The sequence below is a fragment of the Sinohyriopsis cumingii genome, chromosome 14 (assembly GCF_028554795.1).
Source record: "Sinohyriopsis cumingii isolate HCF-2022 chromosome 14, ASM2855479v2, whole genome shotgun sequence".
Classification (NCBI taxonomy): domain Eukaryota; kingdom Metazoa; phylum Mollusca; class Bivalvia; order Unionida; family Unionidae; genus Sinohyriopsis; species Sinohyriopsis cumingii.
In genome coordinates this window covers 80,125,824-80,145,387 of record NC_142974.1, presented here as the reverse complement: position 1 = coordinate 80,145,387, position 19,564 = coordinate 80,125,824, and the positions used below count along the sequence as shown (strand labels likewise).

The 19,564-nt window shown below is 34.8% G+C and overlaps 1 protein-coding gene across 1 annotated transcript; it reads right to left on the bottom strand.

The window, feature by feature from the left end:
* Window positions 1-1,327: 1,327 nt before the first annotated feature.
* Window positions 1,328-19,228, bottom strand: LOC149784225 (uncharacterized). The gene is made up of 2 exons (XM_089932959.1): window positions 18,029-19,228; window positions 1,328-3,891 (listed from the first exon to the last, which is right to left on the bottom strand). Exons 1-2 carry the CDS (start codon window positions 19,139-19,141, stop codon window positions 2,965-2,967), a joined length of 2,040 nt encoding a protein of 679 aa, XP_089789085.1. The 5' UTR covers window positions 19,142-19,228; the 3' UTR covers window positions 1,328-2,964.
* Window positions 19,229-19,564: the final 336 nt, after the last annotated feature.

Here is a 19,564-nt window from a genome sequence, read left to right as displayed (position 1 = left end):
GGGTTAAAATTTGAAAGAATTTTTTTTTTTCCTGGGTGTACTCACTGCTTATGATGTCTATTTAAAAAAGGACCTTGTATGACTATTGTATTATTTCACGAACCTTTAACACCGTTTATTTTGGTATATGTTTGTTGGGTTTAATATGGGTAATATAGTATTAAGCTTGACCTTACTCCACATGTGGGGGCCCCCAGTGGCCGAGTGGTCTAAAGCGCTCACCGTTACGGATCACTGACATCTCACCTCTGTCTGCGTGAGTTCGAGTCTCAGCCTCGGCTAACGTTGCTACGTGAGAAAGCCTGCCAGTAGCTTCTCGTGGGTCGGTGGTTCTTCCCAGGGTTTTTTCAGGGTTCTTCCTCCAAAAATTATACTGGCCGCCATGTATAGCCGATCTTGTGCTGAAAAATGGCGTTAAACCCTACAACAACAACAACAACAACTCCAGATGTGCACCTCTCCAAAAACTGCTTGCTCCACTTGGTCATTTTCACTTCCCGGAGTTCTGAGGTAAATTGAAGAAAAAAAGAGCCGATAACTTTTTTTACATTTTATACATTTGTTAATTTATTCATTGCATTTTCAGAAGCTGTTATTGTCTAGTCTGACAAAATTCATTTTCCCTATTTATACAAATGCTAAAGATAGTGTATTTAGACTAATTCAGGCTTAATTTTTTAGCACAAGGGATCAATCAATTTAGTTAACTGTGTGCTTAGATCATTTGCAATTTGCACAAGTACAATATCCAATGACATTTCAGCTACAGTACATGAAACAGGTATTCCAACATTCTGTCCATTGTGCATGTTGCAAATGTAAACAACTCCACCTTACACCCTCCACTCTCTCAGAACTTCATAATATCTGTAGAGCGCTCCAGCACAAAATTCACCTCTGATTTGTTTTATCTTCAGCAAGAGTCTTCAATTTGATTCTTCATTTTTTTTTTAAAAATAGTGTTTGTACGGGCCGGCTATTAACCGGAACAATGAGGAACAAATTGAAAATCGGAAAAAAAAATGAAAATAATGGGGAATAAAGATAAATAGTCGAAAATCACAAAGTACTTTGGTGAGATGTTTTTGATGTATCTGAAACAGGTTTATTTGTAAAATAAACCTGACCACAGATCCATGAGAGTTTTTTCTTCAAGGAAAAAATATAATTTATAAACTGATCACTTGATTGAGCATTCATTTATATATGAAACTGGATACATTATCCCGATTACATTTCCAAGCAAATCATTATTTTCAGATATTTTAAAACAAACATATAGACTGAGGGACAGTCAAAGACATTTTCTGATATCAAAAGCTGTGTGGATAGCGAAAACAAATGACCATGAAAATGGGTAGCACTAAAGTACGAAAAGAAATTCTTTTCGTGAAGTAAGAAGCAAGTCCAATAAGAGCTCGTTATTTATTTATTCATATATATTTTTTTACAAATGAATGATATTGACAAAACACACTGACTAGTTTATTTAAAAAATGGATTTTCCTGGCATTTTGGTCCTACAACCAGTCAGTTCATATTGTGGTATGTAATTAGGCTTGTGAGAGGAAGAAATACGTGTAAAAAGAAATATTTTCATTATTTATTTATCAAATTCAATAATTCTGGGAAAATGAACCCTAATGATGTTGTGTCCACAGATGGAACTAGGAGCAGGAGGGGGTGGACAACCCCAGAAAAAGTGACAACGACCTTTGAGGGTCATCAAGGCCCCATTTTGCAAAACAGGGGCACAAAAAAATGCTATTTAAGTTAAACAATGTTGACTTATTAAATTATCCAATGGCCAATCCGATGCTTGTTTACTATTGATAAAGTGGCATCAACCTGGAATGGGAACTCACCTCACCACCAAGGCAAAACTGTAACAATGTTGATTTTACTTGTGACATTGCTGATTTATTAATCAGATAAATGGAAATAACAGTGACCAGGTTGACAGATGTTAAATATCTGTTGAATGACTTTCTTGGGTAATTGCTATAGTTTGTTTCAATTATTTTTAAGCACACCTCTAATGAATAGCTAAGTGCAAAACAAAATTCTATCAATTCAGAGCTCTGTATAGATTGAATTTTAATTTAATTATTTTGTAATCAAGCACACAGTACGTGAACCTTGGCCTCTCTAACATGAACACCCTTATTTGGGTTCGGAGGGCCCAGTCAATTTTATCTGTTTTATAATTTTATGTTTTATAAATTTACAATTACCCATTCAACAATGTATCATCTTTTTCAAAGCAGCTGAGAAGGCATGCCATACCCTTTAATATTTTTTAAAATGCTGACAATATGTCAGTCGCGATCTGCGATTGAACACATTAACTAAGTTTCTGAAGGTTGATCGACAGACTGTCTGTGAGTCTTAACCACTCGGCCACTGTCTCTATTTAGAATATACAGCAAAAATAATTTACATGAACATCTATTGTTTTATTTTAATTTCTTTGAATATTTATAGATCATTTGACATCTTAGTTGGGATTTGGTGTCCCGGTGTCCAAGTTACATGAGTAATAAATGTAGTTTTTAAACAAAATATTGTTAATTTAACACATGAACATATTTTTTTTTCCACACATGCATACCGGACTAATGAATATTGGCAAATAACACAAAGCAGACTAAAAAATAAAATGTTATTAGAAAATTTAAGTAGGAAAAAGTAAATCTTGTCTTTGTTCTGCAAATACGATTAATGGTGTCCAATTATACAAGTTCATTATATGTCAAATTACATCTTTATGTCAAGTTTCATAGAAAGCTTCGAAAATGATATGAATTTTTTAAATATGCAAATTTAAATATAATGAATATATCCACTTCTAATTTCTGCAAAAAGAGTGGGTAATGTTCAATGTGTAACATTTAAATATGTCGAGTATAAATCACCATCTGATCCTTTAAAACACTACTCTGCTTAAACATTTTATCATAAACTTCACTTGTGAATGGCTTTGTCTCCTGTATGTATTTTCATGTGATCCATCAAATGACTACTTCGTCTAAACATTTTATCACAAATTTCACATTTGAATGGTTTGTCTCCAGTATGTAATCTCATGTGCACATTCAGCGTAGAAGTTTGCCTGAACATCTTATCACAGACTTCACATTTGAATGGTTTATCCCCAGTATGTATCCTCATGTGTACCTTTAAATGATTGCTGTTTCCAAACGTTTTAAGACAAACTTCACATCTGAATGGTTTAACTCCAGTATGTATCCTCATGTGACCCTTTATGACACTATGCTGCATAAACATTTTATGACAAACTCCACATTTAAATGGTTTCTCTCCCGTATGTATTCTCGCGTGTTTCTTCAAAATACCACTCTCACTAAACATTTTATTACAAGCTTCACATTTGAATGGTTTATATCCAGCATGTGTTCTCATGTGTCTTTTCAAATTACTGCTGTGTTTAAACATTTTATCACAAACTTCACATTTGAACGGTTCTTCTCCAGTATGTATCCTCATGTGAACTTTCAAATGACTACTTCCTGTAAACATTTTATCACAAAGTTCACATTTGAATGGTTTCTCTCCAGTGTGTATCCTCGTGTGTCTCTTTAAATGACTTCCGTGGCTAAACATTTTATCACAAACTTCACATTTGAATGGTTTCTCTCCAGTGTGTATCCTCATGTGGTCCTTCAAATGGCTACTTCCTCTGAACATTTTATCACAAACTTCACATTTGAATGGTTTATATCCAGTATGTATCCTCATGTGGACCTTATAATTATCCTCCAGCATGAACATTTCATCACAAATTTTACACCTGAATGTTTCATCTCCAGAGTGCATCCTCATTTGTCTCTTTAAATTCCCGTCGTTAAACTTCACAATTTGACACTTTAATTTTTATTTTAAAAATTAGGCCTATAAAAAATACAATACAATCTCGTTTGTTTGTTCCCCCTTACCGATTTAAATAATGAAAACCTTTAATGTGATATAAAGTGCAAGGAACTTAGTCAATTCATTCATTGATTTATATTTTCTAACCTGACTCGGAGTAGAGAGGCCCTAATACCGTCATCAAATGCGCGTTTCATGTTTAACGGAAGTTACAGTGTAATAGACGGATATGCTCGGATCCATTTCCATTTTCTGGATCAGTCCATATTCAGCAAAGGGGTGTGCCACGACTACAGATTACATACATAAGTCGTCTGCTGCCGATATTTACAATGTCGAATCAAGCAAAGGAAAATAAAAAATGGCAACTACAAATTTGCTTTTTGTGTGGATATAACAAGCGGTTTATTTTCTATGTTCATATATGCAAAGGCATATAATTCCAAACTCTCAACGTTATGTAATTTACGGAATTACCCGGCTGTTGCCGAACAGGATGAACTACATCATTATGCTTTTTGATGGATATAAACTAGCCTATAGTGTACGCAATATGGCGCCGTGTCAGTATGGAAAGTCTGTTAAATATAAAAAGGTGCAGGGGATGCTAGCATTATTTCCATTCTGGTCACAGTCAGATTAGAAATTAAAAATCAATGATTCAATTGACTTAGTTCTGTGCACTTGTTATCACATTAAACGTTCTCGTTTTTGAAATGGGTAGGGGGATACAAACAAATGGGATGCAGAGTCAGACTTTTTTTTTTTTATAGTATTCGTACACTTTGTCGTCTGTTTTATACCTCCCTACATTAAAAAACCCCACAACATTAAGTAAATAAAAAAGTACGCGAAACTTAATTATTTCCTTCATCAATTTATAATTTCCAATTATTTACAATGTATAATTTGATTCTCGCCAGGGGTCAAAGGCACATGATTCTGAGGTAAATTAATGTGTACACTCACCAATTAACACAAGGTAACTATAGTCTGACAATACAAACCCGTTTGTTTGTACCCCCTACCGATTTAAATAATGGAAACCTTTAATGTGATAAAAAGTGTAAGGAACTTATTCAATTTATTCATTGATGTATAGTTTCTAACTTGACTGTGAGTAGAGTGGCCCTAATACCGTGAACTTCTGCTGTGCGTTTCATGCTTAACGGAAGTTTTCAATGTAATAGACGGATATGCTCGGATCCATTTCCAGTTCTTGGATAAGTCCATTTTCAGCAAAGGGTGTGTCACCACTATAGATCCACATACATAAGTCGTCTGCTTCCGATATTTACGATGTCGCATCAAGTAAAGGAAAATAATAGCAACAAATTTGCTTTTCACGTGGATTTAACAAGCGGTTTAATTTCTATGTTTATGTGTGCAAAAGGAGCATGAAAGGGTGCAGGGGATGCGAGCATTAGTGCCATTCAGGTCACAGTCAAGTTAGAAATTATAAATCAAGGATTCAATTTACTTGGTTCTGTGGACTTTTTATCACATTAAACGTTTTTGTTATTGAAATCGGTAGGGGGTACAACCAAACGGGGATGTATAGTCAGACTATAACTGTAACTCTCGCCGGTCACAATCTGACCCCTTTTTGCAAGAAGCCTCGTTGACCGTTTCTCGTATCGTAGTTAGGCGTACAGTAGTCGGCTTTAATATAGAAGTTATAGATCTCATGTCAAATACCTCAGTGGTCGGAGTATCACCAGAATACCCACCCTAGTGTTCCGTATTAGATAATATCAGTAATTCCCGTAAATTTAGGAGTTACATCCCTTTGATCATACATGTACAGTAGTTGATACATATTTTTTTTTTTTTTACTCAAATGAACTATTCAAGAAACCAGAGGACATTAAACAGTCTGTCTCCTTGTTTACAATGCTATCGGGCATTTTTGCGCAGCAAAGGTTTCCGTCTTCAATAATGAAGCAAAACGCATACCAAATTAGACCGATTTACGAAAATTAAATAAACCAATGTTACCTATTGAAAAGATGCAATTGTCACCAGAATATTCTGTTCAAAATAATGTTAATTTTGGACACATGGCATACCACCTGTGTTTTCCTGACTCGCGATATGTCGCCCTATTCAGCGCACGGCTTTGAAATGATGTAATGTTTATCCATTGGGCTATAGAAATGAAATATATTACTTTGGACTGTTTCTGTCAGCAGTTCAGTCGAGTAATTAGGTCAGGTTTATAGTTAGTTAGTTTTACAAAATTCAGCGTAAAAATGCTGGCAACATATATTAAGCAAACTTAAATGATATTGTAAATAAGTTAGTAAAGTTCAAAATTTTATCAAGAGTAAGCTATTATGTGGAAGAAAGACAACGATGAATAGGATGCAATGTGTTTACAACGTCTTGTTGATTGGGAAAATTGCTACAAAATTTAGAAACAGACTATACCCCTTTGCAATTTCTTGAAAATTTATAGTCTAGCGGCAAGTTGACCTGTTGGGTAGCAGACAATTTTATACGTGTGCGACAACTTCTTGCAAAATTTGAAACTTGGATTAAAATGCAGTATTGTTTTAAAAGGTACATATTTCCATCTTTTACATAATGTATTTATTTGTATGATTCCAAAAGATGCAGACTGAATCGGATTTTCTGGGTTACACGTTCAAGAATGTCATGGGGTGTGTCTTAACGTTGCCATTTAGAAATCACATTTCCATTTCGAGTCTAAATGTGGGATATTTTTTAACACTTTATGAATATCAAATTTTCTTAATTAAAGTACTATCGTTTTTTCTTGATACAAAATGGATTATTGAACCAAAATAACACGTGATCCAATGTTTACAGAAATGACGTATCTTTGCGCAGAATTACCCGACGCGCAGAATTGGTTGATATTTTGATATATCGAATGATTTCGTTTAGGCTGAAACGCCAACTAGCCGATAGTGTAAGGAACATGCTGCCGTTGAACAGGTTAGAAGTTTTAGACTAATACATGAATGTTTACTGTATTTTTTTTTTATATAGCCATGACACTTTCAAAGAAAATACAAAAATAAAATCTCTTACTAAAGTCAAAATGGACTCTAATCAAAACGGACCATTAAATGCCGAAACGTTACAAAGTTAAACGTACCAATGAAGTTAAAATCTTACCAAACCAAAATTTAACCATCTTTTGTGACTTATTACAAAATAACTTGTAACAGTTTATGCAGTTTACACACAAAACGAAACATGTATTCATATGTATGTATGTATGTATGTTAGACCAGCAAGTTGTTCTCCACCTTTTTTTTCTTCTTTTTTTTTTTTTTTGTTTGGCTGCGGAGACCAACGTTATTATGCACTACTCGTGCTGAAGCCTTCTGCAGATGTATCTGCGGATGATCGGACCACGCGCTATTAATTAATACATTTATTTAGACTAACCTTTGTATCCAGACGGTAAGTATAATCCCTCTTGTAATGATCCACAGCGTCAAATCCTTTAGAACACATACTTTTTTTTAGTATAAATCCCTGTCAGAACAGAACACATGTGTATTCATCGGCTGTGGCCTCAGATTTGAATTACCCACGCGTGCGTGTAAAGCAGCATCACCACAAGGAAAGAGGAATGCGTGAAAACCGTCTGGCGAGGCATTTATCACTGGGAACTTACTGATGCTTGGGTGGGAGCTGTGTCGTTACGGCATAAATTTAGGAGAGAGACACAGAGAGAGAGAGAGAGAGAGAGAGAGAGAGAGGTCATGTCAGAAATGTGAGATAGAGTGAATGATAAATAAATTGTAAAAAGACCACAAAGTTCATCATACTAATCATGTTATAAGTAATGTTAAGTATTAACATGTATGTATGTATGTATGTACGTATGTATGTATTCATAAATACCATTGCAAATTTTATTAATAATGTTCATCATAATAATCATGTTCTTCTTATAAGTAATGTAAAGTATTACTATGTAGATATGTATGTATGTCAACTTTCCATTTATACCATTGTAAATGTTATTAAATATGATTGAATATACTACCACTGGTAATAATAATAAATTATTATTATTATTATTATTATTATTATTATTAATGTGTAGCTTATTTTCACATCTGAATACAGTTTGTGGTCTTTTTACAATTTATTTATCATTCACAATTTATGCCGTAACGATACAGCTCCCACCCAAGCAAAGCATCAGTAAGTTCCCAGTGATAAATACCTCGCCAGACGGTTTTCACGCGTTACTCTTACCTTGTGGTGATGCTGCTTTACACGCATGCGTGGGTAATTCAAATCTGAAGTCAACAGCCGATGAATACACAGGTGTTCTGTTCTGACAGGGATTTATACTAAAAAAGTGTGTGTTCTAAAGGATTTAACGCTGTGGATCATTACAAGAGGGATTATACTTACCGTCTGGATACAAAGGTTAGTCTAAATAAATGTATTAATTAATAGCGCGCGGTCCGATCATCCGCAGATACATCTGCAGAAGGCTTCAGCACAAGTAGTGCATAATAACGTTGGTCTCCGCCGCCAGTCAAACAAAAATAAAAAAGGTGGAGAACAACTTGCTGGTCTAGTATGTATGTATGTATGTATGTGTGTGTGTGTGTGTGTGTGTGTGTGTTGGCAACCATTAGTCTCGAGAGACGATGTAACTGCGCCAAAGAGAGATGTCCCGGTTGGTGGTTGTGCAGCGACTGCTGTGACTATGTAGTCCAACGCTGGAGTGGCAGTCCTTGCTGCACTTGCTGCACATGAAAGTTGCGTCTTGTGTTGGTTGGAGATTATTCTTTTTCCTTTGCGATCGTCTTTCATCAGCTAGCAAGCGTAGCTTGTCCTCGTCGGCTTTCATACCAGTAATCAGAGCATGTCGCCAGGTTGATCTGTCCAGAGCGAGCTCTTCTCAGGTGTTGACATCGACGTCAAGGGCTTTCATGTCGTGCTTGCAGACATCCTTGAAGCGGAGATGTAGCCGTCCGATCGACCTTTTGCCAGAGGCGTGTTCCGAATAAAGAATGGCTTTGGGGATCCGTCCGTCATCCATCCGACGTACATGGCCCAGCCATCTGATGCGATGTTGGCGGAGGAGTGTGACCATGCTGAGAATTTTGGCACTCTCGAGCACCTCGTTGTTTGTTATTCGATCGCTCCAGGTGATCCCGAGTATGCATCAGAGGCATAGCATGTGAAAGGCTCTCCGTCTTTTCTCTTTTGATGCGTACAGAGTCCAGGTTTCACTGGCGTGCATGAGAGTGCTTAGCACGCAGGCACGATACACGGTGATCTTAGTGTTCACGGTCAGCATGCTGTTGTTCCACATTCTCTGCAACAACCTAGAGAGAGTTGTTGATGCCTTTCTGATACGCTTGTTGAGCTCAGCATTGACCGAGAGGATGCTGGTGATGGTAGAGCCGAGTATAGTATGTACGCTGTACCAATGATATACCACGAGAGGTATACATTTTTCATTAAAAGAAAGCGAGGCTTGCCGAGTTTTCTTTTCATGATTTGTTTTTTTTACAACGAGTGACATATCATTGATATAGCGTACATAATATACATAATTTGTATTTATAACACATGCAAATACATATTCTTGTCTTTTGAGAGGAGTTAGATTGACGAGAGGCAACTTTGTATTAACTGGGTGAATGAACTCACATCCCTGCCGAGTGTGTCCGCTACAAAATCTAGTTTTGCCTTTTTGTGTCTATTCAAAATCACCTTTTCATAATGATAAGTTGATTGTTTTCATTTTTTGTGCTTCTATTTTTAAGCACCTTGATTAAATCAATATAAGTTACACTTATGGTTTATATACGAATGAGGGTTTTAATGACGAAAGTAGAGCGCTACGGTAGGCCTACAGACACAATGATTCTTGAATACTGAACTCTTATCAATGCATAAACGTATTAGCATGGAATATAATCAAAGCGAAACGACGAAGTAATAAGAGGTAATTAAAATATTATAACATATTTAAAATTGATCTCAGTAAATTTTATGCTTTAATTAACATTACTACCAACAATAAATTCTCTCTCTCTCTTGGTCGGTTTGACTTAACATTTGCCATCATTCTTCATAGGTTCAGAGACGTTGTGGTTTTACATAAGCGAAAATCCTCTATTCTCGTCTTTTCATAGATTTTCGCCTTTATCTTGATACGATGGTCAAACGAGAGAGAGAGAGAGAGAGACCTTTTTGGATATTTTTATGTTTAAATAATAATAATCGATTTTCAGAACCTTATAAAAGGTTTAAGAAACAACAACATAAAGAAAGCCTTACATTACATATATGTGCCCCATAACCAATACATTTAACTTACTGTGTCGACCGGCATTGCAACTTTGCATCATTGATTACACAGAAACTTTAGATAGGTCCCAACAGAAGTGCAAACATAGTTATGAAAAACGATATCGTAGGTTAGTTTGTCAATTTCAATTTCAATGTTTTCTATCCAGCCCAATTTCCTTTTCTCTATCACCCCAGATTTCTACATATTTTGTCCCTTTTGAATGTGAGGGGAGGGAAAAACAGAAAAAGAAGAGATCGAGATTAAAAATTGTGTACCATGGTAAATTCATTTAGGAAACGGGGAACATTATTACATTGTATTTACATACCTCACTAATGATTAATAAGTGAAAATTTATCATTGACCTTAGGATTAGACTAAACAGCACGAGTTCTCTCTTTTCTATTACGTCTATTAGGACAGAACTTTTAAGTAAAAGTATTACGATTGAAATTTACTCTAAATTGTATTAAATTATATTGAAAATAATTTTCCACTAAAATATATGGAGATAAAATTTATATATCTGTGAAATATAACTGTATGCTATTTTATAAAGATCGCACTTTACAAACAGGTGCAGAAACCCATACAATAATACAATGCATTTCGCTCGTAACTAAATATCAACAAATTGTCAGCACAAAATATTGACATTTAGTTACGAGCGAATTGTATTGTATATTTTGTGCTGACGATTTGTTGTACGCAGGAACGAACATATTAGGTGTGGATCAAATAACTGAATTGAATCGATTTATTACCAATCAATAAACGGTACTGTTATTAATTAATTTTTTTATTACATTTAATGCTGCTAACATTACAAAACAGGATATATATTATTGTAATCGCTTCTTATATATTGTCCTTTCACATCTCATAGCACCTGAAGTAGTGTGCTTATTGCAAATAGCAGCAATTAGTAAACTGTATCGTCCATTACTCCCCATTACTGTCCATTACTGACCATGACTGTACAGTAATGTATTTAGGGAAACCGCATATAAATGGCTTATATCCAGTATGTTTCCTGTTGCGTAGTTAATAAAGTTAGGGGTGATAACTCTAAGAATCTTTTACAAATAAGCATTGGACCCGGAGATCGAACTGATAGTTCTTTGCACCATACCCCGTGTTCCCGTGATAACGTCTTGGATGGAATTATGTGTAAAGTTTTTGTGTAAAGTTGAAAGCCCAAATCTTGTCCATCTGACATATTTAATTTTAACACGCATTGTAAATTGCATCAATGCACGACGAAAAGTTTTAATTGAATTGTGTCCGTCAACGACGTGCTCATAACATAAATTTTATCGTATTTCTGAAAAGTTTAGCTGATGCGCTTTCCCCGAAATTGATCTTAGAATTAAGTGGATCGGGCCTGTAATACAAATTGGAAGTTGCTTTGTCAGCTCGACGGAAGTAATATATGTTACATGTAAAAGGACAACATTTATACCGAATCCTGCACGCCATGTAACATATTCATAACTTGTTAATCACCACATATGTAATTTCTGACGAACCGGTCGCCACTTTAAGAAATATAAACTATGTTGCTGCTACTTTAGCGAATGGTATTGCCAACCATCAGAGTTATAAATGCGACTTCACCCTTCGCCATCTTGACAAAGTGTCATTCAGTATAGTATCAATATTTAATTTACTACTAAGCTTTTATGAAGATAGACGCGTGAGATTTTTGAAACAGTGGATATTAACTCGCATTTGCTTTTTGGCTTCGCCAGGATTGCTCATCTATTTGGGAGAAAATAGAAATGACGTGAATTCTACTCCACAATCGGAGACGATTTCCTAAAATTACTTAGGAAATAATTTTAATACATGTTTCGCATGTCTTTTTTATTTACTTGTACAAATGTGCGAATATATTAACGTTTCTTTTCAGTTTAAGGTACTGTTTAAATATGTACATGTTGTACATTTTTCGATAATCCCCTTTGCTGAGGAGAAAACTGTCGATCTCCAGAACTAAAATTGTTTGAGAGGTTATTTTTAGAATTTCTGTTTTTGGATAGCTACTGGAGTAATAACCTAGGACTTAATGCGGAAAAATATAAATATGTAATAATAAATCCCAATAAGATAATATTACTTGAAAATGCTTTTTTTAAATAAAAAATACCCTGAGTATAGATACAGTTTGACTCTTCCAAATGACTACTTCGTCTAAACATTTTATCACAAACTTCGCGTATGAATGGTGTATTTCCATTTTTTATCATGATGCGATTCTTCAAATTACTATTATATACCAACTTGGTATCACAAGCCTCGAATCTAAATACATTATCTTCATAGTGCGTCTTCATGTGACTCTTCTTCTAACTGCAGGCTCTCGTTTCGTCCAAATATATTTCATCACACCCTCGATATTTCAATGGTTAGTCTCCAATGAGCATCCTCGCCAGTTGTGAATAAATACTTCATCACAAATATCACATATGAATGGTTTATCGCTATTATGTATCATGGTGTATGTATTATTAAAATAATCAACACCATCACGTAAAGTATGTGGTGGGTCCCGCTCTAAAGCTTCACCAGACTGAATTCAAGTTACTGAGAACATCATTAAATACATTTAGTTTCTAACATTTGCAATTTAATCTTACCCAAGTCTAAGCGTACCATGAAAGCAATGGACCCAAATCAAAAAGTATTAAAGTCAAAACGTACCTGGACTGAAACGTGAGGTGATGTGATTTTGATTTTTAACATAGCTTTAACAATTTTTCAGTCATATCGCTACGATGTCTGCAATGTGGCAGCTTAAAGTGATGTCTAGCACTGGGGCATCATGCCGCAGACATGTAGCATGATGTCCCACCTAGTCGCATTATCCTGACACCAGACTGACCAGTCCTAAAACTAACCTCTTAATGCTGAACGCTATTTTTGTAAGTCTTTGGTATGACTCGGCCGGGGATCGAACCCACGACCTCCCGCATCCGAGGCGGACGTTCTAACCACTAGGCCACCGGAGCGGGGGACTGAAACGTACCCAAGTGTCAAAACTTACTCGAGTCAAAACGTACATTAAATTACCGAAACGTACCAAAATCAAACGTACTCATCAAATCCAAACGTTACCATACCAAACTATTACTGATTTCTGCGATCCATTACAAAATAAATTATAGTAGGTTGTGCAGATAAGACACTAAATAAAAAAGGAAAAAAGTATTTCCACATGCATAAAGTCAAACATAATGATCTGGACCAGTTATTCCTTGAATCGATGAATATGCAGCTAATCAGCCGAATCATCAGTGATCATTTCTTTTTGGATATCCATTTGTTAAAATAAGAGTAATTTTAAGAGGCAATATAAAAATATTTCGCAGCATTAAAATCCCCTTATCTCTATAAACTTTTAGTACTAATTAGATTAATTATATAGCGAAAAAATGAACTGGAAAAATGTTAGTTCACACTTGTATTAATCCATCTAAGAATCCAGTTAACTATAGGCAACTTCTGATTATGACTGGCGATTCCATGACGCTGCCAGTATCCTAACTTTTTGTTGAATGTTGATTATCATTTAGTTTATAATAATCAATCTTTCCAAAGTAATTTACAAATTTAAACTTCTTTTACGAATATTCAAAGCAGTTACAAAGTCTAAGAATAACTTTCACAAAGGGTTTGATTTTTGGGTACACGAAATATAATAGATACAAATCAACATTTGTCTAGAAGTCAATTGGCATTTGTGTTGAATTAAAATATTGATGGATTATTCTTTTGCCTAAAAAATTAAAATTTATTTAAATCAATCAAATGCAATGTTGATGGTTCAAATTATATCCTTACATCTACTTAACCTGCAACCATTCTCCCAAAAACAAATATAATAAAATCACTTCCATGTTTCCTGAGATTGACAATTGCATATTGTCGACCTACCATTTAACGTTATGGGTAGGCATCTTGGAGATTTAATATAGCATAATTACTGAACATTTGCATAACAACATTTCTGAAAACAAAATATCTAAATGTTGTGGAAAAGTAATTCCATGTATTCATAACAAGAAGGAAATCTACATAGTTATCAGATCCTGAATGATGTGATGTTGAATCGCTATCTTGAATGGTAAATATGCCAAATATTCAGATTTCCGTATCAAATATTTTTTACAAGATAAATGTTCACACCAATATCAATTAGTGGATGAATATTTTAGCATAAGGGACACTTTGGAAACCAATGAGTGGCAGGACCGCGTATGCTATAAATTTATGATCAATAGTAAAAGAACAAAATATAGAACAACTAAAACTTTAAAACATCTTTATCTACGGCATTGGTGTCGACAGACTCCAACCCCCGCCCGATTATTCATTGTCAATCTTTATCTACGGCATTGGTGTCGGCAGAATACTACCCCCGCCCGCCGAGTATTCATTGTTATATATATATATATATATATATATATTAAATAATAGAAAACGGTAAAAAACAAAAAGTATTGTAATATTCGATAAATACTTATTTCCAAGAATTACACAGGCGTTGTCGTACCTGTGGTCCTGAATGTACTATTTATACTAATAGCCTAAGTGTGATGATGTACATTCAGTCTTGCAATTAATCAAAGTAATATAATCCAAGATGTTTTTGCATGAATTCAAAATAATACCCAATTAATGGTTGTGTCCAAAATATTACTTAAAAGCACGAGCTGTAATAAGAGCACCACAATCACATTTTGATGCGTCAGCTAAAGGAATACTTTATTGGCTAACTTCAATCTCAAGAGCTCCGTTCGCTATGGCTCTAGTAACTGCACAATCAGTGTATAAATCAGGGATTTCCTTTACAACACGATCAACTTTTTAATCCAAACAAGGCCTGTCAGTTACAAGTGTATTAATCACAACCTTATGTCTACCAGTGAAATCAATGACTAACAATAAATGAACACCCACAATTGGCAATGAAGTTAAAACTCCAACTGTGACAGGTCCTGAAACAAAAACTGATGCCAAATGTTGTATACAATGGAAAGGAACATTAACAAAAGCACTCCCTACTCCCTGAAGTCTGATGCCAAATTTGCACAATGAAGAGGAATGTTAACAAAGGCACTCCAGACTTCCTGAAGTCTGATGCCAAATTTACGCAATGGAAAGGAATATTAACAAAGGCATGCCCCACTCCCCCAAGTCTGATACCACATTTACACAATGGAGAGGAACATTAACAAAGGCGCTTCCTACTACCTGAATGTGATGTCAGGTTAGCAATATGGAGAGGAATAAAACCTCACTCTACTCCCTGCACAATAACACTTTCAGAAGAAGACTTCTCAGAAAAAGGCAAAGTAACGGGTAATCCGATGACAAAAGACTGAGAAGCTCCTCTTTCCTTTAAGATTTTAGTAGTTATGGGATTAGCTGAATCACCAATAATGGATATGGAACCTTTTGTTATGAATGGTTAATAATTCTTCATAATAAAATCAGACTTGGGTTTGTTTGACCCAAGAAATGTATTGTTTCCAATACATGACTGTGACATTGACCCCATAGAAATAACATTTAAAATAGTTCTGCCTTTATTCTCTTGCCATTTTTTTAACTATACAACAATCAGAATAATGTACCCTAATTTCTCACAATAAATGCACATATGAAGAGATAAGGATTTCTTATCAGTCTTATCTGCAGTATGAGTGAAATTTAATCTTAATGGACCAAACTATCATTTGATTCCACTAGAATTAGATAATATGGACATTTTATTGCTCAAGCTGATCACCAATATTCACACGAGTCTTATTTGTATTTAATGCATGCTTTTTTTGTTCTCAGATCCACTTAAAAATAGGAGGCCTGCTTCTCTTTGTTCCCTCTCCAATAATTCTGCGTGCCACATCCCACTGTTTTTGTTATTACATTAGTCACTAATGGAATCTGTCAAATGTCTCACATCACTACTGTCCAATATCTTGTTAACAAAACATTTCATCCTTTCAAACTTTAGCTACACTGGAAGAATGGTGAAATTTGCTATATGGTGTCACAGGGGCTTTAAAATAGAATCTATTCCCATTTGCAAATATGAGCTATAGATTATAGATAATCAAAACAATTTACAATCATTAACAAAAATTGCACTATATATATATATATATATATATATATATATATATATATATATATATATATATATAAAGAAGGAAAAAGTAGAATACAGAAACAAACACTGAGATTGCAGATAAAACCACGATGAAACAAATTATTGTTGAAAAACTTATTAGAGCAATTTGTTCCAAGTAGTTGGGCCATTGTTTGTATCAAAAATAATATTGTCAATATGACTTGGTTTTGATGAGAATGTGAGTGTCAGAAGAGGACAGCAATTTTTGAGATGGGGTGTACACACTGGTGAGGTCACAAAGGTAACTTTGACTGGATCACAGCAAAATCTAATGTAGTGAACAGCATTTATGCTTGATTTGGAAGGAAATGGGCAGCCATCAGAGGGAACATTGCAGTGGGACAAGTACTCGGTTCTGAGTAGGAAGTACTTAGTTCTGAGTACTATCAGGAGGATCTTGTTTTTGTATTGTTTGTTTTTAAGTTTATGGAGTAAATATTTAGATGAGCAAGATACATGAGATTTACTTTATAGTTAAATGCAGAAAGTACTTAAAGAAAATTACCAGTTTTATAGAGCATTGAAACAGATGAGAAAAAGTGCAATCTATGTGTTTTAAATTCAAAGGCTGTTAACATCTGACCTCTTTTGACAAACTACAAATGCCTGGATTAATACAGAAGTTTCTGCACAATAATCATGAATTAATTTTACAAAAGGGTATTTGGAATTTCTGCTTTTATTTATCAAACAATGAATGATACTCTTCAGCGTAAAATTTTGTGAACATTTTACACAGATTGTTTGGTACTGTTCCTTTTATGTGGTTCATATGAATTTTAAGAAAGTTCTTTTGACTATCATGGAGCAGCAATTCTATTAGTTTGTTCTCAGATGTTGTTTGTCTTCATGTACACATTAAATTTATGTCCCCTTCAGCATTTTTATTTCACATAACTTGCTTTCTTTTTTGTTCTAGTTAAGAATCTTAACTAGTTCAAATAAAATCAGTATTTTTATTAGGTTAATTTTAGTAAGTTAGCACAACTAAAGATGTAAAGGAGCCAAGTATTTTAAACTATTTTCTTAGATTCTAAACACATCCATATTTGCTAAACGAACTTGCATGAGGATAACATCCAAAACTGAATGGTATATGACATGTGGCAGAGGCACTTACTTAGCACCAATGGTGCCTGAGATGGATACAAGTTACTTAAAGTTATAGGTAAAAGTAATGAACCGAAAGCAACTAAAAACATAAACAAATCTATTAAACTAACAATTGAAACAATACACCCTTTAATATTTTTTCTCCTGCATATATATACAAGCCATCAAATTTCAATACATAATGTCCAGTATGTATTCTCAAGTGTATGTTCAAATAGCCACTCTCAATTGTACGACATTTGCTGAATTGGACAATTTTATATTAACTATCTGCTTCAGCATTTTAAGACAAATTTCACATCTGAATGCATACGTCATTCTGTGGCATTGCAAAGCACTACTTTTCGCACACATTTCATGTTTGAAAGGTCAATATCCAGTTTGTTTTCCAATGTCTAATCCGCATTTAAAACTTCTATCAAAGACTTAACAATGGTTGAACTCCAGTAAGGATCGACATGTGCATCTTTAATTCACCACTCTGCCTGAACATCAAAAACTTCACATTTGAGTGGTTTACTTCAGGAATGTATATTCATGTGCTTCTTCAAAAAAGCGCGTTCTCTAAACATTTTATTGCAAGCTTCACATTTGAACGGTTTATCTCCAGTATGAATGCTCATGTGACTCTTCAAATGACTGCTGTATGTAAACATTTTATCACAAAGTTCACATCTGAATGGTTTATCACCGGTATGTATCCTCATGTGCATTTTCAAATGACTACTATATGTAAACATTTTATTACAAAGTCCACATTTGAATGGTTCATCTCCTGTATGTATCCTCATGTGCATCTTTAAAGCGCTACTATCCCCAAAAATTTTATCACAAACTGCACATTTGGGCTGTGTTTGTTCATCTCCAGCATGAATTCTCATGTGGTTCTTCAAATGACTGCTCTGTCCAAACATTTTGTCACAAACTAAACACTTGAATTGTTTTTGTGCATGTGCAGTATGAATTCTTATGTGCTTCTTCAAATGACCACTCTGTCCAAACAATTTATCACAAACTTCACATTTGAATGGTTTATCTCCAGTATGTGTTCTCATGTGGCAATTCAAATGACTTCTCCGTCCAAACATTTGATTACAAAGTTCACATGTGAATGGTTTGTCTCCAGTATGTATCTTCAGGTGGGTCTTCAGAGCAGTACAATGCCTAAACATTTTATTACACACTTCACATTTAAATGGTTTATCTCCAGTATGTATTCTCATGTGGGTCTTCAAAGCACTACAATGCCTAAACATTTTATCGCAAGCTTCACATTTGAATGGTTTATCTCCAGTATGTATCCTCATGTGGATCTTCAAGTGGCTACTATATGTAAACATTTTATTACAAAGTTCACATTTGAATGGTTTATCTCCAGTGTGAATTATCATGTGGATCTTCAAATGACTACTCTGTCCGAACATTTTATCACATAGTTCACATCTGAATGGTTTTTCTCCAGTATGGATCCGCGTATGCTTCTTCAAATCGTTACTAAATCCAAACATTTTATCACAAAATTCACATTTGAATGGTTTATCTCCAGTATGTATCCTCATATGACTCTTCAAATTACTAGTATATGCAAACATTTTATTACAGATTTTACAACTGAATGGTTTATCTTCAGTATGCATCTCACGTAATTATTCCGATGACTAGATCCGGAAGCAGCTCAAAAGGGGTCATGGTACTCAAGTCGCTTCGATCCCAGTGGAATTTGGTAGTTTCGTACCCAGCGGAAATTGGTTGTTTCGTACCCAAGATGCTAGTTGTTTCTTATCAAATGTGCTGGTCGTTTCGTACCAGAGGTGGTGGTTGTTTCGTACCATTCATTTACAATGGCAAACATACAGTGTTGTCATCTCTCTCTCTCTCTCTCTCTCTGCCTAATCTGTTTCTGGCTTAAAAATGGCATTGGCAAAGCATTTCCGGGAAAAAAATTGACCAAACACAAATAATTACTCAAATCGTACTGTGTTTACTGTATAATAGCATCTATGTACTAACAAGAATTAACAAAAATTCACCTTGCCAGTACAAGAGTGCATATTTGAAGA

Excerpts from the sequence above, each read along its gene's own strand:
- LOC149784225 (XM_089932959.1), bottom strand. The coding sequence starts at position 19,141 with ATGCATACTGAAGATAAACCATTCAGTTGTAAAATCTGTAATAAAATG. Across the intron at positions 3,892-18,028 it reads AGCACATGAATATACATTCC|TTAAAGTGTCAAATTGTGAA; the intron begins TGAAGTAAACCA and ends TTAAAATAAAAA.